Source organism: Anas platyrhynchos, chromosome 1, assembly GCF_047663525.1.
Source record: "Anas platyrhynchos isolate ZD024472 breed Pekin duck chromosome 1, IASCAAS_PekinDuck_T2T, whole genome shotgun sequence".
Taxonomy (NCBI): Eukaryota; Metazoa; Chordata; class Aves; order Anseriformes; family Anatidae; genus Anas; species Anas platyrhynchos.
Window position 1 is genome coordinate 35735656 of NC_092587.1, and position 27940 is coordinate 35763595.

The 27940-nt window shown below is 37.9% G+C and overlaps 1 protein-coding gene across 1 annotated transcript; it reads left to right on the top strand.

Moving 5' to 3' along the window:
- Nucleotides 1-27588, top strand: TBK1 (TANK binding kinase 1). Its single transcript, XM_027456350.3, has 21 exons — nt 1-138; nt 3329-3448; nt 4428-4568; nt 5353-5482; nt 6062-6243; nt 7052-7212; nt 8641-8751; nt 10885-11064; nt 12540-12736; nt 15229-15287; nt 16373-16464; nt 16904-17005; nt 18464-18542; nt 19437-19558; nt 19674-19750; nt 20082-20121; nt 22338-22439; nt 22540-22636; nt 23688-23794; nt 24163-24234; nt 25036-27588. The coding sequence occupies exons 2-21, from the start codon at nt 3362-3364 to the stop codon at nt 25085-25087; spliced, it is 2190 nt and encodes a 729-aa protein (XP_027312151.1). The 5' UTR covers nt 1-138; nt 3329-3361; the 3' UTR covers nt 25088-27588.
- Nucleotides 27589-27940: the final 352 nt, after the last annotated feature.

Below are 27940 nucleotides of genomic sequence, written 5' to 3' on the forward strand. Positions count from 1 at the left end.
GGGAAGGGAAGGGAAGGGAAGGGGCCGGGTCCCGAGGCGGCGCTGCTGTCACGCAGGCCCGCTCCGCCTCCCGGCACGGCGGAGGAAGGCGGAAGGGAAGGGGCCGCGGCGCTGGGCAGGCGGGGGAGCGGCGGCTCGGTGCGTGCGGCCGGGGCCGGGCAGGGCTCGGGGGGGCCGGGCCGGGCCGAGCCGAGCCCGGGGGGGCGGCGGCGGCGCGCTGGGAGCCGCTTGCCCCGGGCGGCGGCGGGGCGAGCGCGGGGAGCGGGGCCGGGCCTGCGGCCTAAAGGGGGAAAAAACACATAAAAAATAAAAATAAAAGGGTCCCGTGCAGCCGCTGCCGTGCCCACGGCGCCGGGCTGGAAACCCCCGAGACTGGGGGTGCCGGGGGCTTTCCGCTGCAGGCCGCTGAGAAGGGAGGGGTAGGCAGAAAGGGAAGGGTGAAGGCACCGAGAAGTGCTTGAGGTGGTGGTGAGGAGCACAGAGCAGCGCTGGGGAGGAGAGCTGGGACGGGAGGAGCTGGGACGCCCCGCAGATAAGGGTTTATGGCCCTAAGGAGCAAAGAGTGGGGCGTCCGGGCTGGAAACGGGACAGGGGCTGAGGGAATTGGTGTAGGAAGGTAATGGAAGGGGTGACAAGGAAACTTCACAAGTGCTGGGTGTTGAGAGACTCTGCGTCAGTCAAAGAAAGCAAAAGTATTAGATCAAAGGAGTTCTAGCGGTTGTGTAAGTTATTAAACCACTGTTATTACAACTTGATTAAAGTCAGAGCTTCTTGAGCCGCTGTGCCTTTGGACTGAAGGCTGTGCTGAGACAGCACCAGCTTTGTTATTACTGTAAAAATACTTCTTTGGACAAAAAAAAGCCCAGTAGTGCAACGCTGACTGTTTTGGTACATACCTGGGGTTAATACCGGCGTGGTTAGATCTTTAGTTTTGCAAATTAAAAACAAAAAACAGACCTTGAAAGCCCATTTCACACTTACTTCTGAATTAAATTCAAGCTTATCTATTGCAGACTTGGCCTTCTGTGGTGTTTATACCCAAAGACATTGATGCAAATGTTATTAGAAACTAAGGACGTAATGGCAGAGAGCTGATCTCATACATAAGCTGCCTCATCTCTGTCACTTTGGGCAATGTGATGATCCAGGCTCCAATAGGCTACTAAAATATTTAGTATGTGAGTAGACATCAGTGAAGAAGCTGTGCTTGTTTGATCCATCTGCACGCTTTTGGTTGCTTAGAAAGGATTTGTTATGTTTGAGCCTCAGTACAGGGTTGTGAATGTTGGTTTGAAATAGATGATAACATGTACTTACAGTGGGCTTGATTTAATTGTGATTATTTTTGTAAGAGTTCCAGAGGTTTTAAAAATGATCTACAGAGTGAGATGTATTATTTTGTTGCAGACCCCTTCCTTCTGTCTCTGCATCACAGATAGCTCTCTGAACTTGGTACTCCACCACTGCCAGTTGTCTTAGCAGAGTTGACTGACAATTTCCATTTGCCTTTTTTTTTTTGGTTCAGATCTGAGAGCTTCTCGTTAAGATTTGAGATGAAACCTTTCTTTGCTTCTCCGCGCACAAAGAACTTTGTCTAGATGTTAAAAATGCTGTTGCCGAATGACTCCAAATTTATTTTGGAGTACTGGCAAGCCTTTGCATTTCACTGTCGTGTTCTGTGTGCTCTGTGAACACCCGGATGTTTTGGGTACGGCCTTACAAGAAGCCCTACATCTTGTGTGAGCCAGTAGCTAAAGGAAAGCAGGAAATCAGCAGGCGCTCGGTGCAGAGAAATGTGTTTGAAGCCGTGGGAGCGCTGCTGTCCCTGCCCACGGCAGCGGCTGGCACCCAGCCCCCTGCGCGCCGTGCCACCACCCAGCCAGCCCCTCTCTCTTCTCCCAGGAGGTGCAGCAAAGGCTTTTCCAGTTACTTGCTTTACATCTCAGCGAGCTGTTCCTGCTAACTGTGTTTCAGTCCTTGCCACTAGGACAGGTGGATGCAGAGCTGTCTGCCCGGCACTGAGGGAGGACAGCTGCTGGAGGACCTGCCCCTGCCCGGGTCCGTGTCACGCCCTTAAGGTTCTTTAGATCTGGGAAAGTACATCTTTATCTCAGGTCCTTTTGCTAGATCAAATGGCAGAATTAGTGCTTTGGTTAAACCAGGAAGGTAGAGGTATTCAACTGCAGCTCCTGCTGTTTTTGCGGAGTCTGGCAGGTCTGGTTTTTTCTTATAGCTTTTATTTAATCAAACATTTTTTTTTCTTTCTTTTGAATCTGTGAATAATTAAGTCTTTGACAGTTTATCCTCGAGGAAGGTTGGTTAAGCTGGGCTGTCTCTAAAATTGATGTGACATACCGAATGTGAAATTTTAAAAGTGAGGGAACTGTAGAATCACAGAATGGTTTGGGTTGGCAGGGACCTTAAAGCCCACCCAGCTCCATCCCCCTGCCATGGGCAGGGACACCTCCCACCAGACCAGGTTGCCCAAAGCCCCATCCAGCCTGGCCTTGAGCACCCCCAGGGATGGGGCAGCCACAGCTGCTCTGGGCAGCCTGTGCCAGGGCCTCACCACCCTCACAGTAAAGAATTCCTTCCAAATATCCAATCTAAACCGACCCTCTTAGTTTGAAGCCGTCCCCTCCTTGCCCTGTCTCTGCACTCCCTGACAAAGAGTCTCTCCCCAGCTTTCCTGTAGACAACTGAGAGAAATGTCCTTTAATTTCTTCCAGAGGAAATCAGTAGTTCTAACAAGTAGCTGAAAACGCTTGTATTATTCGTGGCTGTTACCTAGCTCAAAACAGCTCTTTGTAGGTACTTAGCCCAGTTTCTTTACAACTGTACTCAAGTGCGAGGCCCGACTTTTTCTCCTGAAACAGTTGATCTGAAAGATCCATTTATCAGCTGTCCTCTCTTGTGTATTCTTTGGCATTGCAAAGTGAATAATGGACTCGGTTGCTTGTCCTGCTGGGCCCGTGCGTGTGGTTTTGACTCTTTTCTATAGTTTCTGTTACTGTGTTAAAGACTTATGTACAATAGAGCAATGTTTATATGGATTTCACTGTTGCAGATGATTTTCCAAACAAAGTTTGGGTAGTAGGGATCTCAGATGCAGAGGAGTGTTGTGTCAAAGGCATTGGTTTTGATTTCTGGTACTGTTCAGCTTGGTTTTGTTTCTCTCTTTCTCCTCTTATTCCTCTGCTTGGCTCTTTTTAATTATTTCTGTATGTGTTTGGAGTTGTCTCTTTTTTATGCCTTTTTTTTAATTAAAAAGTTTCCCTTTTGCATCTTAGTAAAATACATTTTGGTATATTTTACCTTTTGTTTTAAGGTCGAAACCAAAGCTGTCTAATTGAGAGCAAAGATGCAGAGCACTTCAAATTACCTCTGGCTGTTGTCTGACATTCTAGGACAAGGAGCTACTGCAAATGTTTTCCGGGGGCGACATAAGGTTTGTGAGGATTTACTAACCCAAGTAAAATATAAAACTGAAAACTTTTTTGTATGTGAGTAATGTCATGGAATTGATGATCAACTGTTCAAGATTTAGCAAATGCATTTTTGTAACTACTTATAAGGAGTTTTATTTTTTTTATCTGTTCATCCACAGAATTAGAGTTCTATACAGTTACCTGTGAGGGTTTCTTTGTGATATTATTTGTCTTTGTAAAATACTGATGTTTAAAGTTGATTCTTCATTTTTTCACTCTTCAGTTATGTGAAAAAAATACTCCTTGCTTAAGAATTTAAATAAAAATATGTTATTGCATGATGTATGTCTTTGTGAAACACTATTTTCACAGTTGTCCCCTGTTCTTCTAAAACCTGTTTGTTGTGATTTTTATAATCTTGTACTCTAAGTGAAATATTATTAACATATTATCATATCTGAAGAAGTTGCTGGAATCTTTGCCTTTAAGTCAATGCTTCATACATATGTTGAACACTATCGTTTTGGATGACATGCTTTGGATAATCGCTATAAAACAGCACGGATCTGTGTATGCTGTAACCCAAGGAGCTAAAATGACCTTATCTGCCTAGTCATTCCATTCCAATGAGTCCCATGGATTGTCTCACAGAATGAAGAACAGCCTAGCTGTGGAAGTAATATTCCCTTACATTAACAACACAGTGTCAAATCAATATGAAGTTATGTGTAAGCTACAAGTTTTCTACATTCCACATCTGTGTGAAGCAACATTGAGCAATTATTCAGCCAATATTAAGCTAAACCAACACATACATAATATATATGTTTAGGAGAATCTTAATTTTCACCATGACACAAAATACTATTTTGAAGTTTTTCTAATCTGTGTATGCTCATACAGACAACAAAAGATCTCAGAATGCTTGGATAATGGGTATGTGCACGTTTACAATCTTAGGCTTCTGTTTGATTAACAATTTGTATTTTTTTTTAACAGAAAACTGGGGATTTATATGCTGTCAAAGTATTTAACAGTATAAGTTTCCTTCGTCCTGTGGATGTTCAGATGCGAGAGTTCGAAGTATTGAAGAAACTGAATCACAAAAACATAGTCAAATTGTTTGCTATTGAAGAAGAGGTAATGAATTGTTGTAGTTATAATCTGAGATTGCTTTACTTCAATTATAAAGGATAAAATTACATTTTTAAGAATGGTAACTTATGTGGACCCAGCCACCCCTTTTTTGCCTCCTTTTTGTTACTGTTGTTGAAAGAATTTGCTTGGTTTCGGTGTTTAGGCACAGGTTATGATTCTTCAAAGCCATCTCAAAAAGCTATTGTCCTAAGCTTTATTTTGAAATAGGATTTTTAAGTTATCTTAAGTATGAATATATAATACATACTGATAAGATACAGAAGCATCAAGCAAGTTAATTTACAGCAAACACTTGAAAATTGGAGGTGTTTCAGTAATTATGACTTTTTTTTGCTTTTGCTTTGTAACCAACTAAAATAATGACATAGTACCTGTAGAATTTCAGTAAACACGAATTACAGTGCTGAAGCTTAAGACTGATCAATTGAAATGACCCAGATGCTGAGACAGCTAATGAAGAAAGAAGTGCTCTTTCTGCTCTCCTGTGCTGTAGTTTCTTGTTTGCCCACCTATTGATACTGCTGTCTACCTTGCAAGGGCCTAGAACTTGAAGCTTTCTTCATCTCCAAGTTAAAATAAGTGAAATAATACAAAAATTGATCTGTGCTTGTTTTGAAGATCACCAGAGTGGTATTTGTGGTCTAGCTACTGATTGTTTTTATTTATTTATTTATTTATTTATTTTAAGTAAGCTGCTGTGCTATATGTAATTTCTGACATTGTTTTCACAGTAATCGCAGACTTATCTTTTGGAATTGTTTTTCAGACAACAAGTAGGCACAAAGTACTAGTGATGGAATTCTGTCCATGTGGGAGTTTATATACAGTTTTAGAGGAGCCATCCAACGCCTTCGGTTTGCCAGAGTCTGAGTTCTTAATTGTTTTGAGAGATGTAGGTATGTAGACTTTGCTCTTTTTGTTGGCTGAAACAAACTCATACTTGTTCTGTTTATCTTGAAATAGCAGGAGACAAGGAGTTTGAATCTGTCAAATCAACAAGTTAAGATAGCTATGTGGAGTTGTATCTTTTATTCGTGTCTATATTGGTGTAGATAGCTGAATTAAGATGTAAGGCTTTGAATATTTTTGTCTGAATCATTGCCATAAATCTTGATTGTTTGTTTAAGATTATTTATCATGCATTTGACTGATTTATAGTGATAATTAATCTCAGAAGAGTAAATTAGAAAAATTATGAGTTTTACCTGTATCAGCCTGTTGTTAGAAAAATATCCGCCAGTACTTTATGGGAAAGATGTTTTTGAGAGCAAGAAATAGTGTAAGTTAGCTGTTTAAAAGAAGAAAAGGAAAAAAATGCGCAGAACGTTTCCTCGTCTTTCTGTTAATTGGATGTCTCTGCTCATTCCCATTTCCCAATGAGAAAGTGGACACAAATGTATTCTTAATAATGGGTCAGTGCTTGTGCAGTGAGTGTCAAGTTGCATATGTAAACTCTGCCTTATTTTTTATTGCAGTGGCTGGGATGAATCATCTCCGGGAAAACGGAATAGTGCACCGTGACATCAAGCCGGGCAATATAATGCGTGTCATAGGTGAAGATGGTCAGTCTGTTTACAAGCTGACAGACTTCGGTGCTGCGAGAGAACTCGAAGATGATGAACAGTTTGTTTCTCTCTATGGCACAGAAGAGTATTTAGTAAGCCCGTATGATTTTACTTTCTGTTGAAAAAATATTTAAAGCCTGGCACCCTTTGTGATGAGAGTTGAATAGGTGAAGTTGAGACTGCTGGAAATTAATATTAAAATCCTTGTGTTGTACTTGTTTTTATAACTTCCCACCTTTTTCACCTTGGGTCACACCAGTTCTGCTCACCTGAGCACAGTAGCCTTGAAATAATATCCCAGTCTAATTTCTGTAGTTTCCTAGAGTGAAAGGAACAACACCAGTATTCTAGTTGTGAATGTCTTTATTCCTTTAGATATTTTTCAGCTTGTATTGAATAAGTGGATGATGTTAAATGTAGTTAAGACTCACTTGATATCATTGTTAGCCGGAGGGAGGCAGGCAGAGAAGCATCAGTACAAGCACCTTAGATGTTATTGTCTTCCTGCCATTGCCTAAAAATGTTTTCTCACAAGTAATACCATAACTGATGTTCTCCTCTGCTATGGACCCTTTTCCAATTCAGTTTGTTGTTTCACAGTCATCTGGAGGAGTACTGGCTTTATTCTTTTCTTTGGTGCTATTTTATTCTAGTGGCCTATTTTTCGTAAAACTTTATTAAATATAGGTATCGTATACCTAGGAGCATTTTCGTTGTAATTTGTTGGAATAACTTAAGCAAATTTCGTAATATAAGCTAATTTTATTTTTTGATGAAAAAATTGCTCTCAAGTGATAAATTGTGATAAATCGTGGTTTTGTTCTTTAGGACTGATTTATGGACAATATAAGTTCTATTTTTTTTAATCTATTTTATCTTTTTTTTTTTTTTTTCAATTAGCATCCAGATATGTATGAGCGAGCAGTTTTGAGGAAGGAGCATCAGAAAAAGTACGGAGCCACAGTTGATCTGTGGAGTATAGGGGTGACTTTTTACCATGCTGCAACAGGGAGTTTGCCTTTCCGACCTTTTGAAGGACCTCGTAGAAACAAGGAAGTGATGTAGGTAATTTAGAAGGAGAATTTTATCTGTTCATAAATTTAAAGTTGGTCCATTAAATATTTTCTTTTTTTTTTCCCAGAAATCCTATATACATATTTTAAACAGTAAGATAATGAAAATATTTAAGGCATAACATTCTTTAAAATTCTACTTTAACAAGGATTTTACTGTGTGGGACCTTCAGACCTGAAAGAAGTATCAGATTTTCCCCCAAATACTGATGTTTTTCCACACGATACTGATGTCTTTCCACACAAATACTGATGTTTTTCTTCACCATTGCCTGTTGCAGTGCAGTATATGTAATTTGGATACTCAGATGATGTTGTTGGATTCTGAACTGTGTTCTTCAGCGCTGCAAATTTTTCTTATCCTTTAAATGATTGTCTCTGCAGACAGTCTTGAAGTGCATGTGCTACCCCTGAGACTGACATTTATTTTTTTAGTAGCAGAGACATGGCTTTGCTTATTTCACACAATCAGGTACTGTAGCTAGCAACATCAGGTAACTCCTAAATGTGAAACAGAAGTTCTGTCTGTGATGTGCTGGTTGGAATTGATCCCTTTTTCATCTTAGTCTAGTTCTATTTTGTTGTTCTTCTGTGTATTGCATTTAAAAACTAAAGCAAGATGGTCCTTGGGGACACTGATGTGCCAGTAACTCCTTTGTCTGTTCCTTCTCGAGGCTGAATCCAGTTTCCTTAGCTTAAGGAACTGCCCATGCTTTGATTCTCCCACAGGCATTCTTTTCTACTTGATGCTTGTCTGCCTGAGAGAGAAGCAAGGAACAGGAGTATGTTTTGTATGTACCTCGTCCTCTGGGAAGAGAAATCACAGCTGAACTTTTACATTTCAAAGACAATTGCTCCTGATTCATTTCCGGAGAAGTTTGAGAAGTACTAGCCTGCTAGGTACAAAGTTGGACAGTGCTAAATTGTATCTGAATTGCTGGATGTTTCCAAGTTTTAATTTCGCAAAACCCACCTCCTGTTCCTTCATCCCCAAGTGACTTTGTGGTAGCTAAATGTTATCTCTTGCCATGGAAAGTACTAGAAGTTAGTCAAGTAAATCCCCAAGTTAAAGTTCCTTGGCAACCTGATTTTGATTAATTAATACTTGTGAACAAACTTCAGCTTCTCACAGTAATGCTAGAGATCTCTTCTTAAATTTTCTCTAACGTAGACAAAATTGCTTCTCCAACATAGTCCAGAGTATTTCTACTTCATTATTTATTATTTTAGTACCACTCTGTGTCAGCTTATAAGGGAAGCTCCCTAATTATTCCACCACCTCTAAACAACAGGATGGCCTAATGTTCTCTCTGGCTTCAGAATTTATATTACTGATTCTATTTTGAGGATTAGTTTACTAGACCTGTCTGTTAGAGGTTGCAGTTAAGTCTGTATTATTTTTATAATGTGTCACAGGTATAAAATAATCACCGGGAAGCCTTCTGGTGCTATTTCTGGAATACAGAAAGCAGAAAATGGACCAATTGAGTGGAGCTGGGAGATGCCTGTTTCTTGTAGCCTTTCAAAGTAAGTTTTAGCTTCTCACAAAATGTTTCAATGTTGCTTGATGGTGCTTTTGCAATTATCTCTCAGGATTGGGCCTCTGGAATGGAGGTCTGATTGTTGAGTTGCTGATGTGTTTTTTCTTCCCATCTGTCTGAATAGTTTAAGTATTTCTAACTAAAGTATTGCTAGTTTATAGCTAACTAGTATAACTACTATTACAAATGAGCATCAGTGAATCAGAAGTGGTATGAGTGGAACAAAAATTATTACTATTTTCTTCCACTCTCAGAAAGGAGCATGAAGATTTAATGAATCTTGAATTGATGCACCACTCCTTCCCTTTCTTGCAAGAATGTGAATTAAAGATTAAGCAGTAAGAAATGATAAGGAAAGACAGTTCAGAATTTTATATTTTTCCCAGAAAACAATTTGCATCGGCAGATGCAACATATTCTTTTAGTATCTTCTGTTTTTTACCATTTATTTTTGTTTTTGCTTCGTATTTTGTAATACTCATTAGGAAGAGCCATGCAAGACTGATTTAGACAGAAAGAATAATTACTGCTGATATATAGAAAGGGGAGACTGAAGTATTCAGTGCAGTGCAATTACCCCTCAGCATTTTCAGGATGTTTTGCTTTTTAACAAATTTCCCTAGCAAACATAATGTGAAAGATCTGACCACAGTATGATCTTAAAAACACCTCCTATAGCCTATTTATTTCAGAGACTCATAGAATGTCCTGAGTTGGAAGGGACTCACAAGGATCATTGAGTCCAACTCCTGGCTCCACACAAGACCACACAAAAATCAAACCCTATGTCTGAGAGTGTTGTCCAACCACTTCTTGAACTGTGTCTTGGTTCTGTGGCCACTTCCCTGGGGAGCCTGTTCTCCTTTCAGTGAAGAACCTTTTTCCAACATCCAGCCTGAACGTTTCTGAGTCTTCTTCATAATGCACAACTACAGGTGTTTCTGAGTACCTTGCTGAACACTTACAAAGCTATTTTTCTCTTTCTTGGTGAAATGAGAATGAAATTATTCTGTGAACAGGCTTTAGAAACCAATTTTGTGAAAGCCAAATATGTTGACCCATGAGGATTGTATAATGGAAGTCTGCTTTTTATCAGCTTATTAGTTTGTAAAAATAAATTTATTTATAGCATCCAAAACATGCAATTTATGTTTTTCATGGTATTGCGTAGTTTCTTCCTTCTGCTTATTCCGTATAATTCATGTATTTTAAATAATCTGGGAAGCAGATTTTTTTACTAGATGCCTGTTTAGAGTAATATTTTCAAATAACATTTAAACAGCATTTATTGTTGCAAGTTTAGACTGAGGTGAGTTACGAGCTCAGCATCCACTGACCTCCAGTGGGATCATCACTGAAGCTTTCTCCAAACTGTTTCCAGTTTTACCCACTGAGGTCAGATTGGGCACACACATGTTTTTAAAACTTCCAAGAAGTTGTCTGTGATAACACAGGAGTAGGATCCACAACATTCCTCACAAGTCAGGTTTTCAAAGTAGAAATACAAGACACTTCGGCTGGCTTTTTCCTAGAATAGTGCTAGCTGTAAGGCAATTGTTGCATGTTTTCCTTTGCAGCAGTTGAGCTGCATGTATCAAATACCGCTTTAGACCCATCTCAATCAAGATGAGTTCTTGTGAGCTTGACAGTTCCCATAATGTCTTTGCTAACTGAGCTGATCCTTACTAAAAGCAACACACAAGCATCTCTGACAGCAGACTGTAAATGGCTGAAATCTCCTCCAAAGTGAGGAAGTGCGTTAGGTGTTTAGTGAGAGCTGGATAAAAGACTGTTGCCCAGCAGTGGTAGAACATGACCTTAGTTCTCTGATGCAGACTTCTTAAGTTGTCATTTCTTTTCAGTGTCTGTGAAGTTTATGAGATATCAAGGAAAAATATTTAATAGTCAAGGCTCAAAAGGAAAGAGATCAATTGCGTGTTATAATTAATGAAAAACAATGGACATTATCACTGAACATTCTGTTATTTTGCAAAGGAAACGAATAGTGCTGGAATATTCATCAAGGCATAATGCACAGACTTGTATTCTTGAGATAAGTAAAACTGTGAAAAGATCCAAGTAGACCCAAGTTGGTTTACATCTTCCTGGTGTTCTCTAGGGGTCTGCAAGTACTGCTCACACCTGTCCTTGCAAATATTCTGGAAGCAGACCAGGAAAAATGCTGGGGATTTGACCAGTTCTTCGCAGAGACAAGTGACATCCTGCACCGAATAATAATCCACATCTTTTCGCTCCAGCTGATGACCTTGCACAAAGTTTATATTCACAGCTACAATACGTAAGTGTTGCTCGCTTTATTTTCATTTGTTTTCATTTCTTTGCTCTTGCTCTGGCAAACAGTATCGACCTGAGACCACCAGCATTACATACTTGCTGGCCTTTCCTTGTCAGTTTATCTGGAAGAGTAAACTTGTAATTTCTCTCTGAATTCACAGGGCACTGAAGTATGTTGATGAATATATCTAATAAAAATAAAATTGTTGAAGGTCAAATCAGCGTGTTTGGGCTTAATCAGTGGCAGAACATAGACTTAATCCTTAACATGTTTGTTACAGTGCTTTTGTGTTTGTAATGGTTACCAGATCAGCCCAGGTGCGTTTATGCTATGTTTTTAGTACCTGCTATTTACAAAATAGTTTTTCAGAGAATGCATTCAACTCCCACTGTACTTACCTTGTCATCAAGAATATAAAACATGCGTGTCATCTGTGTCTGACATAAAGCTCTCACAGGGCATCTGACGTTGTAATTGATACAATTTAGGATCCTGAGTTATATGGCGTTCACTTCATGGTCATCAAGCCCTGATGTTAAAAGCTGTGAAATCTGATTTGTAGTTTGATAGAAAAACAAACGCATTTTCTCTGCCTTACTACAGATAATGCAAAGCACATACTATCCTCTAATATGAGAAAAAATACAGTTACTTCATCAAATGCGCAAATACAGTTCTGGCCTTTACCAGTTTTTCTTTGTTGTTCTGTTTTTTGTATTGCTGGAGTACCAGTTTTGCAGAAAAATCCTGCTTGTAGCTCTAATTACTATTTATACTTTGCTTTTTCCTTTATTATTTATTTTTATGATTATTTGAGTGCTGGCTGTCGTATTCAGAGGTAGCAGTGTGGAAGTGCTGCACAGGAGGCAAACTGGTCCTTTCTGTTGGTTTGTGTTGTAAGAATTCCTAACATCAGATAACGTCTCATATTCATTGATAGCTTGAAATAAAATACCTAAGTATCCTTGGTTGTTCTGCTCACTGCTGTTTTGGAGGTGAATCTGGCCATCTGTTAGCTTCAAGGCTGGATTTAGGGTCTATGCTTTTTGACATGTAAAACATCAGGCTTTTCTCTTGGAGAGACCATATACCTCTTTTTAAGAAATGGGAATGCCTGGGAAAGGTGAAGTATGCTTCCTTCCTCTCATCTGATGTTGCCTGTTTCTACTGACCTTCAGACTGCAGGGCAAAGCAAGTTTGTTTACACAGACACTCACAAAAAGTGCTTTGGTGGAAAATCAGAGGTAGAGAGGGAAGTTTGGTATTTTCCAAGGAACAGCATTTCTTTCTATACCAGAACAAGCTGGAGCCTTAGGCAGCGCTGCTTTTTGGTGTTCTAAGACAGATGATGTATGTATAAAAAGTGTTCTTAATTTAAAAGAAGGAAAAAGGGATTTTATTATAAGTAATACAAAATCTGAGTTGTTGAACTCTTGTAGTGACTCTAACTAGTACTGTATATATTGTTTGTGTTGTAGAGCTGCTATATTTCATGAGCTGGTCTACAAACAGACAAAAATACCATCACAGAATCAAGAACTGATCTATGAAGGTCGGCGTTTAATACTGGAGCCTGGCAGATTGGCACAGCACTTCCCCAGAACTACAGAGGAGAATCCTATCTTCGTAGTGAGCAGGGAGCCTGTGAACATCGTCGGGTTAATCTACGAAGAAGGTATGCAGCAGTCATTTCTCCTTTCTCATAGCTATCCTTGGTAAATGGTGTTGCTTGTTTGCTTAACATCTTATGTCTGGATGACTGAAAGTCTTTCAAAAGCTTCTCTGTGAATATCTGAATTTCTAAGTAAGCAGTCAGATTTAAAATATGCTGATACTCAGCATATTTTTGCTGTAACAGTAGCTACAGTGTACCTAGTGCTGTGAACCCAGGCATTTGTAGCTGTGGTGCTGCATCGGGGGTTCTGAAGCTTTTTTGAAGCACACGCTTTTAAAACGTTGAGGAGAATGTTATAGAATGTTATTCAAAGCTGGTTCTTTTGTTATTTCTCACTAAGTGGAAATTCAGGCTTTGCTCTGTTTGTTTTATTCCTCATGAATGCGGTTGGTTTTTCTGTTAGCAGAGGAGGTCTAAACGCCTTAGCTTTGCTTAGAAGATAAGGTAATATCATAGCAGAAGAAAACAAAATTCAGTTTTTGCATTTATCACTGAGAGACTTACAGAGGGCCCTGTGCCAGAGCCCTTTTTTTTATGAGATGAGCTGGAGGACAAGCCTCCAGTTGAGCGATCAGCGTTGGCTTTTGTCAGTGTGTCTCACAGTGAGTGCCAGAGCCAGCTGGTGTTCACGCAGAGGTGCCGAAGAGTGTGGGTAGGTGTGCCGTTTGTAGACAGATCACCAGGGCCTTTTTATTGTCAGAGCTCTCCAGAGGAGTCCGTAAGTGTGAGAACAAAGGAGATTCATTCAGCTGATGGAGGCTACCTTAGATTTCAAAAGCTGTTCAGTGAAGTCCCACCCATAAGGCTCCGGATGAATCTGAGCAGCAATGAGATGAGAGGGACGGGTCTCCCACAGGGACAAACACAGGGCTGAAGAACAAATAAATAGCTGGCTTTTGGCAGGAGAGAGATCATGAGTGGTGATCTGTGTTAAATCTGCACTGTGCAGCATGTTCACAAGTAATCTGGAAAATGAAGTATATTTTGCTGAAAATACCACATGAAGGTGTTTAAGGTAAAGGCTGGTTATGAAGGTACATGTGAGAACCACACAACATTAACAGGCTAAGCAGATTAGATGAAAATCCACGTAGATGCACATGAAAACAGTGTCCGGTGTGGGGAGGGGAAGCAGCCTGAACTTACGGAAGGACTCAGCTTTCCTGCTATTCTACCTTGCCATTCAGGAAAAATATCATGGAGTTTTAATAGATGATTCTGGGCAAACATCCACTCGGTGCTTAGTAGCAGTCAAAACAGCCAGTGGAATATTAGGAATGTTCAACAACGCTAAAAAAAAAAATGTTAGTCTCCCTGCATCCACTTACTTTGCCTTTACTTTGACCTTTGAGTTTCTGAACAGTTCCAGGCCCTTTTCCCTCCTCTTTCCAAGATGGTACAGAAGCACTAAAACATCTTCTGAGAAGAGCAACAGGGATGGCTTAAGAATTGGTAGAATGGATGAATTTTCAGCCGAGAAAGAAGTGGGGGGGGAGCAGAAGAAGAGGGCTGTGCTATATCCATAGGCATGTAGAAGCTGCATAAGGATTACTTTGCTTTCTCTTCTAATAGAACAACCACAAAATACCAAATCCAGTTGTCACATTTACTGCTTTGAACCTGTGCGAGAGATACTTGCATCACACAAAACATACTTAGGCTGCAGTTTTTTTTCTATAAGATTTGAGTGCTAAAGCTTTTAATGGGTTCAGGAAGGCTTCTGTTAAATTAATGGAAGAAAAGCAGCGCAACAAGGGCTTCGTTAAACACAAATTTCATCAGATCTCAGGAAGTCCTTGAAACACAAATTGTTTGGAGCTGGGAGAATCTGAGAGTAAGTTAGATTTTGTCCTGTTCTTTTTTTTCTGTAAACTTTTGCTGTTGTTAGCTGTGGGAGACGACATACTGAGCTGGGTGATATATCATAGAATGGCTTGGGTTGGAAGGGACCTTAAAGATCATCTAATTCCAACCCCCCTGCCATAGGCAAGGATGCCACCTGGTTCCCAAAAGCCCCAGGTTCCCAAAGCCCCATCCAGCCTGGCCTTGAGCACCTCCAGGGATGGGGCACCCACAGCTTCTCTGGGCAGCCTGTGCCAGGGCCTCACCACCCTCACAGTAAAGTGTTTCCTCCTAACATCTTATCTAAATCTCCCCTCTTTTAGTTTAAAACCTTCTCCTCTTGTCCTATCATTATGTGACTGAGCATGAAGTTTTTCTCCATCTTTTTTAGAAGCCCCCTTTAAGTATTGAAAAGCTGCAATGAGGCCTTCCTGGAGCCTTCTCCAGTAATGCCTTTTAGTTTAGAGGTGTTCCATGTAACAAAACAAAATGGGGCACTTCTTACGTTCCTAGCTTCTGACTCAGTTGTGGTTTTGAATTCTAGTAATAAATATTTCTTCAACGTGTATTAATGTATCTCTCATTTTGTTAAGACTTTTGAAGTCTCTTATGAAGCACAGGAAAATACAGATGTTTGTTTTATGTTTCAGTTTTACTTCCTAAAGTACATCAACGTTATGACTTGGATGGGGATGCCAGTATGGCTAAAGTGAGTAATTGTGATTTTAATTTATATAGCTGTCTCAGATAATGATACTGAGATGAGAGCTACTTAATTCTCAGATGAATAATGTTAATAAAGCTATTTTAATATGCTGGTAGGAATTCTGACCAACAGAAGTGTATTTGCTAACAAGGGCTCCAAAACTGTACTTTATTAAAGCCTGAGTTTGTATACAAAACATGTTTGTATTTAAAACCAAAAAAAAACCAGCCTTCTGAAATCCAAGTTCTTTGCTACTGCAAAAAGGCACTCCTGAAGGCTCCAAAGCTAGAAGGTTCATAACATCTGCAAGAGTGGAATTTCTGTTGCCTTTCTTGCAAGTTTACAGGATCTCTGTGGAAGACAAGTAGTGGATGTTTCACTTTTTTCTTGTCGTTACTCTAAAATTACCAATGGTGGGTGCATTGACATGCTTTGACTTTGTGACAGCCGTTTATGCTGTTTCTATAAAACGTTGTCTGCTGAGGAGCTTTGTGTTCAGGCAAGGTAGTCCTAAAAGCATATGTTTCTTTGGAAATCAAATGTCTTCCAGATTAATAAACCGAAAGTAAGCAGTTGATACTATTTAAAATATTTAAATTATTGTTTGTGAAGCTTTGTTTAGAATTCCAAGTGATACAGCAAACTTGTAAGGGGAAATGAGGTGAAAGAAGAGTCCCTAGCCCTAGAATTGTCAAATGTATCATTTTTACTAGTTTCTTTTAATGTATGTGTTTAATTCGTAAGCTACTGAGGAAACATACTTGTGACTTCCCAGAAGTTAAAGTAAATGCTGAGAGTAAGTGGTGTGATTTTTGCTTATAAAAGACTTATTTTCATCCCTAACAGATACTTCAGCATAATTGGAAAAACTCACTACCGTGTTTAGCTGTACCTCCGTAATTAATGTTTGGTTATTTCCCGACTAAAGTTTGGGCAAAGTTATGCATATTGTACTACCATCTTCATGTTGCTCTTTGTTTTATTAATCGGAGTTGCTTTGTTATCATTAATTGACCTGAAACAGTTGTTAAAAGAATTGACAGTTCAGTACTAATGTGTTGTTTTGTTTTATTTTGTTTTTTACCCAGTCAGTAACAGGTATCGTATGTTATGCCTGTAGAGTTGCCAGTTCTTTGCTGCTTTACCAGGAGCTGATGCGAAAAGGCATACGATGGCTAATGTAAGTGGTTGATTGAATTGCAGTGAATGTGATTTTTTAAAAATTATTTGTATTGAGATATACCTCGGCTATCAATGTATAATTTCGTGATCCTGGGAAGGAGGTTTCTTTTACTGCCTGAATATGAATAGACTTCCTGATTTTTCCATCTTTTCACCATTAAGGAAACAAAGATTCTTTTTTCTGTCAATAAGTTTTAGGCATTTGCAGTTTCACTTTCTCCTGTGGATAGTCAAAGTATAACCTCTGGTAACATGCAGATAGAATTGAGCAGCTTGCACAGGATAGTTTTATTTTTTTTTTTAATGAGGATTATAGTAACACATCTCTACAGGAAAACAATTTTTTCTAGCAGTTACTACTGTAGATGTATTATTGTATTACTGATTGCTGGTAAGGTGGCAGTTGAATGTTAGACTAATGCTTCACTATTTTTTAGTGAAATAATTAAGGATGATTACAATGAATTGGTTCATAAAAAGACTGAGGTCGTCATCAGGCTGGACTTCTGCAGCAGAAACATTGAAAAAGCTGAGAAAATGTGAGTAGAAGCACTACACCTAATGCATTTATTTTCTTTGTTGTCTTTAATGGCAGTGGTATTTTAGCCTATGTTTATTTACAGAATTTTTGCCTTTAAAAATTAAATGTGAGTTAGTATGGCTTTACTGACAGCAGTGACTTCACTTAATCAGCTTTAGTAATATGCTCACATATGGTGGTTAATGCACACATGTAGAGCCATTGGGCTTTTAGAGTAACTCCAGCAGCCATGTATGTATACCACCAGTTTGCAGGTAGCAATTGTGGATACGAAAGGACTTGTCATATGTGATGTGCACATTCCAAATATGTAAAAAGTGACCCATCTGGGCTTTAAGGTATTTGCTTTAGAACAAACAAACAAACAAAAAAGCAGCAACTAGCAAAACTGATTCCTGATGTAGCTGGGTAGCCTAACTGCAGATCATCAGGGCTGTACTCCAAACTTTCCTTCAAGCCAGTTCACACTAGGTAACGGGACCGTTTGGCCCAGATATCTTCCTGTGTTCTGCCAGGTCCTGCAGATGTATGCTACTTACACTGCTCAGAAGTCACTGTAGGGTCTGTTTTGTGACTAGTACCTTCTGTCTATTCTGGCTGTCTCAGAGCAGCTGTTTGAACAAAAATTGTAGTAGTTCTTAGATGAACAGAAATTTTCTATGTGTTTGCATGTAGTTTTTCAGCCTCCTAGGAAGAGGCAGGAGTTTCAGTTTACTTGACTTTCACGGAGTTTGCGAAGGACACGTCCTCTTGTTTGTCCTCCTTTTTCAAGGCTCTGCTGTAAAGCAGGACAATGCAGAGCTTTTATTTGACAAGGCAACCAGCATATTCGCCTTGAGTGAAGTATGTATTGTTTGAAAGTAGCTGGGCTGGTTTTTCATGGTATTTTTAAAAATAAAATGTGTCTCAGACTCAGCAGGAAAAATACCCTCATGGATGGTTTATTTGACACTTGAACTATAGTCTTACGGAAAGTGTCAGTATGAACAGACAGTGCTACTAGCCCAGCCTTTAAGTTTTTGGTAACTCAGCCTTTCTAGTGAATTTCTGCAGAAAAAAACATCTTGTTGCAGTGGTTTGTTGTGTCATTGATTACTTGAAGAGTCATTAGTTCAGTAACCTATTAAAAATGAATTGATGAGAGGAAACAATTTTCTACTATCTGTCGAATACAAGTCATGAGAGTAGAATTTTAAAAAAAAGTTAGAAATGGAACTTTCAGACTTCTTTTTAACAGTTCAAATGTAGGAAAACATTCAAGGAAGATTTTTTTATTATTATTATTTTCATCACTAATGGCCACTTAGAGTTGTCTGTCTTTCATGGTTGCTTGGCAGATAATGTATTTCATATAGAAGAAATGGTAGTTATTGTTCATCTTTAGATTCAAGGAATATTTGGAGTGCATTCGTTACTCTTTTATTTATTTTTTTTAATAAATGTGCTTTGCGTTCAGATATGAGAATTTGATGCAGATCAACTTGGAATCATCAGAAGTGGATGAAATTTCAGAGATAAACACAAAACTGTTGCGTGTAAGTATTTTACAAAACCCATGTCATTCTCAAAATGGTGTTCCTAGAGAAAGAATGAAAAAACAAACCAAACAAACAAAGAAACAGCAATACAGGGTTTTCTATGAATAACAACTCTAAATTTTCAAAGTAATTTCTGGACTGTCAAAGGCAGTTCAAATGCCTGTATCTAGATGTGGTTTTCTTTCTGCAAAGACACCAAATCCTGTTACTGGTCCAGTGCAGTGAAAATAATTGGTCATCCCTGAAAATACAGTTCCATTTACTTAAATAATCAAGTGAAAAATTAAAACCACAAGATGTATTTTACTTGGAGAATCTTTTTCCCTTTCCTTAAAGAATTTTAAGCTCCTTGGTTGGCTTTATAAAATGATACATAGACAAGCATGCTTCAGAGTGATCTGCTTTGAAATTTGTATCAAGTTTCCAGACAGATGGAAAATAACTTCTCAGACTGGTATCCTGGGAAGATGCGTAAACTAGAAAGGAAAAGGTGATTACTGCATTTTTATTTTGGAGGTTGTATGACTTGCAAAGAAAGAAATGTATGAATTTAGTGAATAGTTAGTCATTATGTGAACTTGTAACAAACTAAAAGAATGAGAGTAGAAGTAAATTGGGAATATATGAAAGGTAAAATCTTGTTGTTGAGGACTCTGAAAGAAAAATATTAACATATAAATAGAAACACCAGCTTCAGCGAAATTCTTTCTTGAATAATACTGTATTTTATCTGCTTTTAGCTAAGCTTCAGCAGATGATTGGGCATATTTCTTTAATGAAGGTCAGTTAAACACATGGGTCTGTAGTATTAATGTGCTCGGTCTGTTTTCAGCCTGAATTGATTTTTCACTTTACCCAGTAGTAAGATTGAATTTTCTTGCTCTTATGTAGCTCTCCAGCTCTCAGGGCACAATAGAAACTAGTCTTCAAGATATCAAAAACAAGCTTTCTCCTGGTGGTTTACTGGCTGATACCTGGGCAAATCAAGAAGGCATGCATCCAAGAGACAGAAAGTGGGTAATTGTATTAACTGTTTTAATATGTATTAGTTGTAGTTCATAAAAGGTCATTAATAGCTGCTTAAGTTTGTGTGTAGAATTCCTAATTTTATTCCTTTTGTTGCTCTAGTCCAGAAAGGCTGCAGGCACTGCTATGTTCCATCACGGATATTTATTATCAGTTCAAAAAAGACAAAGCAGAACGAAGTAAGTAACTTATTTGATTCAATTTTAACATAAACTCTAGTGTAAAGGACGGTTCTATTGTTCTGTTAGGATATTTGTGATAGCAATGAGCAGTTGGTCAGCATCAGTGAATATGTCTGTAGGCCTTTCCCAGTTAGCTACTGTCTTAAAGCCTGTGTGAATGAAACTATTAATCTCACAAATCTGAATTGCAACACTGGCAGGAAAAAAAATGCTACTTTTTCCTACCAACTTAGAAGAACATACAGAAATGGGTAAACTAAGTGGGGTTTTACATAAATACAACTAACAGAATTCAATTGGTAATGTCTGTCACCTGCTCTTATCCTAGGGCTTCCATATAATGAAGAACAAATTCACAAGTTTGACAAGTAAGTTTTGAAGTTACGTTTGGGAAATATGATGGTTGCTTTCATGTCCTATGGGCACTCTTTGCAATAACCTCTTCTGTTGATTATTGCTGTAACTTATAACCTCTTTAAGAGTTTTTTTAGGAGTATTTTTGTTTGTTGTTTTTTTGTTTTAATGTCCTTTAAATATCATAAATATATAGGGCTCCAGCATTTTATAATGAGGTGTTTTCTGTTGCTGGAGTTCCTTCACAGATACACCTTTTAAAGGTAGATGTGAAATACCTGCTCCTAATCTGGGCATAATTGTCTAGACACCCATGAGGCTCCTCTGACTCTACAGACTTAACTCCTGAGCAACTCTAAACAGCTGCTCTGCTCATCCTGCGGCACTTGTCTCAGGATCCACTGAGGTACTCCTACACAGGTGCCTAATACTATCTGAGTCACCCTTAGGTACCTGAGATGTGGTCTGAGACTGGGAGGTGGGATGCGACTAATGGGAGACCTGCACCTTTCTGGATGAACAGCTGGAAGCAGCACGGGATACCCTTGTGCATCTCACATGATGCTAGATGCTTGAGTTCAAGTAACTACGTTACTTTCCTAGAGGCTGGTCAGTTGAGTGGTTCCCTAGTGGTTCCCCTGTCTTTGCTTACTGGTATATGAACGTAGACACTGCTTCTGGAACTTCCTAAGAATTCTTGTTGTTACTAGCACTATTGTGGTTCACTAACAGTTACAAATGGAGAACCAACGTGAAGGTGGCTCTGACGGCTATTCTCTTGATCACAATTTTACCATAATGAGAGATAAATGGTGTAACTGCCAACTGGGGAGGGGAGATTGCTTTAATGTAAAATTTTCAACTCAATGGTCCTTATGGGTCCCTTCCAACTCAGGATATTCTGTGATTCTAAAGGCCAGCAGGGACGAGAAACGTAGTTATGAGATAGATCTTGATACACTGAAAGTGGCTTGGACACATCATTGCTCTGCAACAGCCAGAACTTAACATAGGAGATAATGTGAGCAATAATTTCAAGTCCTATGTTCTAAAGAATATCCTCAGAAAACAGGTAAACATTGAGACTGAATCCACAGCATATTTTAAAGCTGCACTCCCTTTAGCAGACAAAATATTTTTTTTTCCTACTACTACTCAAATGGTGTCCTTGCGTTAATATGTGAATAACTTCAAATAAATAGGCTTCATTTTAATGGTCTTGAATACTATATATTTTCTACCGCAAGTGTTTCCTCAAGATTGTACAGGTGTATTTCAGATCCTAACTACGTCCTTTTTTATTCGATGCCTCCCAGAGAGAAATGGGAGTGGTTTGCCTTAAGTATTACACTGCTCTTCTGCAGTGCAATAGCTTGAGTTTCACTGATCTGAGAAACGAAACTGAAGAACTTTGTGCCTTTAGCAACAGTGATTGGCCTTCGTAATAGTTACTACTAGAGAGATAAGGGAGCAGCATTAAATTCATACTGTTTTGTGGCTGAATGACAGGTATGCATGCCTGACGACAAACCAACTACATTCCAATCAGCATTTGATTAACCAAAGGCTATCATGCAAAAGTTAATGATATACCAGAAGCAGTTGTTAGGCTGCAGCCCTCAGTGTCCTAGATTCCCTTAGTTTTGCTTCCTGGTGCAATGCATAGTATGGTATGGCAGCTCTACTGGGGCTGCTGTCTGCAATGCTAACAAAAATTGGGCTTTGTTTTGTTTTCCCATCCTTATCTCTGTATCTGCCTTTTTTTTTCCTCTTGTCATAAATTTAAGCTGACACAAAAATCCAATTTTTGTGTTGCATGGATATTATTAATCACAAAGGATTATTTATATATGCTGGAGGTTCCAAATATCTACCAAAGATAAATTAGAAATAATGAGTTTTTCCCTTTCCATTTAGAATCCTTTTCCCTCAAATACACGTGCTTGGATAAATGCTGACTGGGAAAATACATCTGGCCAATTATTCATACACCAATAATTGCAACTTAATTCATTCAGTTATTTTTTTTTCTCCCTGCAAGGGAGTATTTTTGAAACATAACCTATCAGCTCATGCAGTGTGTTGAATTCTCATCCATTACAACTGCACACATAAAATTGGCTGAAGAGATTTTAAGTCCAAATGCCTTTTCTCCAAGTTTCAGGAAGTGAGTTGGAGGAAAGGGTTACGAAAGGAGTATAACACTGTTTTGTTTGTTTCTGTGTTTCAGGCAGAAGCTGTACTTGCATGCTACAAAAGCCATAGCTCTGTTCAAAGAAGAATGTGTCAGCAAGTATGAAGTATTTCTGGACAAGTCTGAGGACTGGACAAGGCAAGTTTATTGATTTCTTTAATATTCAGAAGAGTTCACTGTACCACATTTTTACAAGATTGTTAAAGGGTCTTGAAGGAAAACTTTTTTTTTCTTTTAGGAAAATGCTTCACGTAAGGAAGCAGTTATTGGCTCTCACCAACCAGTGCTTTGATATTGAAGAAGAGGTATCCAAATACCAAGATTATATAAATGAGGTAGAATTCTTCTAAATTATTTAAAGTGTTGGCAAAAATAAAAGACTATATTTTTTTAATGTTAATACTACTGTTTATAGTGAGTCATGCTTAGGTTAATGCAGTTTTATATTAAAATATAGGGCTGTGTAGATGTAGTGGTCTATAGTAGTTTCACTGATGATACAGGAGTTGCATAAAGGACAGCCTGGTTTACGAATCCTGACTTGTTTTTTATTTTATTTTCGATATCACTAGCAATCCAAAAAAACATCTATGCAAACAGATGTGAGTTTGCTGGGAGGTGTTCTGTGTAGCTGCTGTCACAGTAGTATCTAAATGCTTAGAGGATTATGTTAATACTCTTATGAAGTATCAGACACTTCTCCCATATTCAAGATTAGGGGGTACATGCTCAAGGATACATGCTAATGTAATGCTGCTGGTGGCTTGCAAGAAAACATTTTGTTAAAATTTGAACAGCGACTCTTGCAGGATACAAACTTACCAGAACTACCTCAAAATTGAGAGAATGAGAATAGCTGTAACTCTTTTGGGTGTAATCCAGTTAATGAGACATATAAGGATCATAGTCAATGCACTGTCCCCAAAGCAAAAAGTAATCTAGAAGTGCATTTTCATTCAATAAAATTATTATTCTTTATAAAGGAAGTAAATATGAAAGGAAGACACCCAAGAGATTAAAAAAACAAACAAGGAACAGTGAAGAGCAGAGTTTTACTTGTTATTTGTTTGTATTTTAGTAGCATGATAGAAGTCAGTTATTCATTAGAATCCTGTTGCCTTAGGGTATCTACAAACATAACAAATAGATAATTCCTCCTTTTGAGAGTTTGTTAGGAAAGTATAAGGCACTTAAGAAGATGGAAAAATCAGGGAACTACAGGTTATATCTATAAAGAAATTGCCCTGATGATCTCATGCCTTATTGTTGTAATGATTTTATGAGGCATCATAGCAACAGAGAATTTAAAGAAGGATTTTAGGTTGGACATTGAGATATGTATCACAGCTTGTATTTTAATTTGTACTTCCTTTCTGTCTATTGCAGTTACAAGATGCTCTGCCTCAGAAAATGTTTGCAGCTTCCAGTGGGATGAAACACACAATGAATACAGTTTACCCAAGTTCAAACACATTAGTGGAAATGACTCTTGGGTGAGAATTTATTAGCTGGGTATATGTAATATTCCATACCAGTTACACAGATGGATTGAAAACAATGTTTGCAGTTGACTTAGTGATTGTTGTTAAGACTGAAAATTTTATATTTATTGCAGGAAAAAAAAAACAACCAACCAAACAAACAAAAAACAACTTAATATTGCTAAAGCAGTCTTACAGATTTGTGAGTAAAGGATAACACTAATAAATATCCCTCACTTTTAGTAAATAACCAACCTGATACCTGTCTCTCATTTGGTAGGCAGTAGCAGGTAGCTGAAAGCTGTGTGGTGGTGAGTGGTTGTAGTAGATACCTGCCTTTGTAAAAATTGTAACCTTTCTTTTGCTTCTTATTACTACAGGATGAAGAAACTAAAGGAGGAAATGGAAGGGGTTGTTAAAGAACTGGCTGAGAACAACCACATTTTGGAAAGGCAAGCAATTATTTTCCCTTTTTGGGCTGATAGTAGGAGCAAACTTAATTTGGTACATTTTGTAGATTCAGAATGCAAACTAAGGGACAATTGTATAATCTCTTTAACTGTATATATTTTGAACTATCGATCTGAGGTGTAAGCATGAAAGCTTAATTTAAAACCCTGAAACATTACTGAAGAATTATTCTGACACAACAGTCATGACATGTTTGTTCAGGTATTCAATACTGCTTAGGTATTGAACAAAATACCACTAATAGAAATATCTGTTGCACAGAGAGGTTAATTCTGAATTTCAACACAATATTTTTGCAGCAATCCAGTGGGCTCTTTTAACTCTTCACTTTTAGATATTTTTAACTGAAATTATGCCAATATCGTTGAATGATTTTACAGTTTTCAGATTGCTTAAATAAAATGGGGAGAAACAGTTTTCATTATTACATATGGAATACTTTTGCTTTTTTTCTTAATGATGATAAAATATAACGTCCTGATGATGATGATAATATATAATAAAAACAACGATCTCCTAAAAGCTTCAACGTAAATTGCTGATAGAGCTGAGCTGAGCTTCAAGACGAATTGGTTTGGTTTTGTTCCTCATGCCCAGTCTCATACAAGAAAAGATGCTATGCTCCAAGTACCTTGTTGTCACCTACAGAAGTTAGATACAAATGTGTGTGTCAGTATGTAGCTAGGGAAAGGAAAACTTCCATAAATAAATTATAATGAAAAAAGATTAATTGATTCTATGTTTAATTCCATCGCCTAAGAATACACTGTTTTCTCTTTTAGATTTGGTGCTTTGACTACAGATGGTGGCCTGCGGAATGTGGACTGTATCTAGCTTTCAAATGACTTGAAGAGGACTTGTAAATTTTTCAAAGGGAAAAAGTACAATTGGGACATGTAAAAACGAATGATAATTCTGTACCCAGTTTTTTTTCCTCTGCAACTGTAGTATTAAAAAATGTAAATATGTATAATATGTAAATATAGAAGATATATATATCTTTTTTGTCAACATTAGGATAGAACTACTCCTGACAGGGAATTTAACCCATGGAAGATCTATGACAGAGTCCTAAAGGCAAAAGTGTTGTTGATGAAGTTGATATGTATTTGTTTTTAATATTGCTCCTTTTTTTAGAGTGCAATTTACTCTTCCTTGCAAGAGAATTTGCGAAAAATTATGATTGGTCTTTAAAGGGTGTTTTGGTTTTCCTTTAACCACTGCTGTTGTTTTGGAGTCTACTTGAATGACTCTAGTATCACAAAACAGGAGGACTGTTAAATCAGGTCTCTTTAAGTAGGTGTGAATGGAGACTAAAAGCACAGACAGGACAGAGTGGAAATGCCTTTCTCTTTCCTCCACATCCAGACTGTTAGTTCACTACTACGAGATGATGAATTCACAGCTTTTTTTTAAGTCCTTGTCCGTATTTGGTGCCATGTTGTCTGCTCTGTATGTGGAAATTTTGCACTCCGGGTTGTCAGACTGAGTGTAGAAAGTCCTTTTGTAAAGTAATGTTTTCAGAATTTTTCATCCTGTTGCTCACCACAAGAGAAGTGGCTTCTTAAAGTAAGATAGCTTTTTGAGAATTCTGTTTGCAGACGTAGTTTTAAAAGGTTAAAAATTTTGTATTGTAAGAATTTTGGGGCTGTCAGTAGGCTAGATAGCATTATGCCTCAGTGGTAACTGAATACCAGAAAAATAACACCAGTTCAGATCTTGAAAAAGGACCTCACCCACTGCTGACTTACGACTGAGATACTAAGTGAAAAATGTAGTAAGACTATGTGTATTTATTTTCTGGGATCAGTAGTCACGACTTTCCAGTACCACATGATTGGGTTGCAGAGATGCAGAATGAAACTTCCTGCTCCAAAATATATAAAATGAGAGGAGGAAGAGAAGAGGAAAACAGACAAAATCCCTCAGAAAACAACTTTTACTTGTGTGGATACTACAGGTGTACTAGTTTCACGTGAAGAACATGTAAACGTTCCAGGTTTCACTCTTTCTGCGTAGAAACCTGTCTAAAGATGATCAGTAGTATCCAAATAGCTCTTCTAGTTGCCGTATTTAATCTGTAAGAAGAGCTGGATCCATGCTATTTAAAATTATTCATAATTAGTAGTGAAAGATTTAGGTCTAAATTAAACAGTAGTAACCTGTGATAGCATCTGAGAGTTTTGTGTTTTTTATACCGTGCTTATCTGTCCAGGTCAGTATGCAACACGTTTCCATTTTATTGAAAAAAAAAAAAAAAAAAAAAGGTATGAAATTTATAAGTGATTATTTCGTTGCTAAAAGAAGAGGAAATTCACTGCCTTGATATCTCTGAGACCTGTTTTCCAGTGTTCTTGATTAGAATCAAATATTAGAAGGAAAATCAAATAGTCGCTATCACATGGGTCTAAGAATATTCCTTTGCAAGCTTTGTGAAAGAAATCTAGCTATGCAAAACTAGTGCAGCAGTTTGTTACATGTTTTTCCTTGGTTAGTCATGGCATTCCTAACTGTTTGTTTTAATATACTGGAATCATGTTTAACTGGAATGTTTTAATGCCTGGTTGTGCATTCATTCATTCACATCCACGGTCTCACTGCATGTCAGTAAAGCACATGCCTAGGTGTTAAATAATCAGGCTCTCAAATTGCACATAAATTTTATATTTTTTTCAACATTATGTTGGTAACTGTTGTTTCAAAGGTTCTTAATTTTGAAAGAAATTGAATATTGGAATATATAATTTTTGACTTCCTTTATATTGAAAGTCTGAAAAGGAAAGTTAATTGTAGTAACAATATTGCCCATGTATTGAAGTATGTGCAGCGTTCTTTTATATGGTTGACAATGTTTTATGTTCTATTATTTCATTTTAAACATTGCTGGTTTTAGTGTTGCTAAATACATCAGTAATCGTAATCTTGTTAAAATTACTTTTTTAAAAAAGTAATTTTTATTTACTTTTTTTTTTTTAAAAAAAAAGTAAATAAAAAAAGTAATTTTAACTAAGCACTAGCTAAAGAACCTGAAATAATCAGTTCATAATCTACTGATTATGTTCTTATGAAGCGTGTATCTTTGTCATATTGAAGCATGGTGTATGATACCATGGAATTTTTGGCTCATACTAAGTGTCCTGATACTATCAGTTGCACTACTGATTTGCCAAAAGAAGTAATAGAAAGTAATATATGGTTCTTCCTCCTGAAGCTGGTGAACTGTTTTGGGGGGTTTAGCTTAGTATATTAATTATCTGTTACTTGAACAAATCTGTCTTCATACGAATTGTGAAAATGCATGAGTGAATGACTTAAATACATCAGCAACCACTTACCGTAGGGTGTGTACTTCTTTGTGTTTCCATAATTTCACTTTTTGTCCATTTCAGTACTACCTTTATATTTTTTTAATTTCACTGTATGCTCATACAAAATAAGTCTCAAATCTGAAGTAGCAAAGTGCAGTCCAGCATGCATTAGTTGGCTGTCCAGAAAAAAGTATTCTGAATAACAGAATTACCACTATAAGTGCTATATGGAGAGTCACTAATCCCTTTTATTTTTAAACTACTATGCTGTTCTGTGTTCTGATCAAAGTTAGTTCTCTGTAAGAGTGGCAAAATCCCTAGACTCTGAAACAGTCCACTGGTGGAGCTTGATCAGTGCTCATTTAGGTAGATCACCATA

Coding starts and splice junctions, on each gene's coding strand:
- TBK1 (XM_027456350.3), top strand. CDS start 3,362: ATGCAGAGCACTTCAAATTACCTCTGGCTGTTGTCTGACATTCTAGGA. Junction 6,244..7,051: donor ATGGCACAGAAGAGTATTTA/GTAAGCCCGTAT, acceptor TTTTTCAATTAG/CATCCAGATATGTATGAGCG. Junction 20,122..22,337: donor CAAATTCACAAGTTTGACAA/GTAAGTTTTGAA, acceptor TCTGTGTTTCAG/GCAGAAGCTGTACTTGCATG.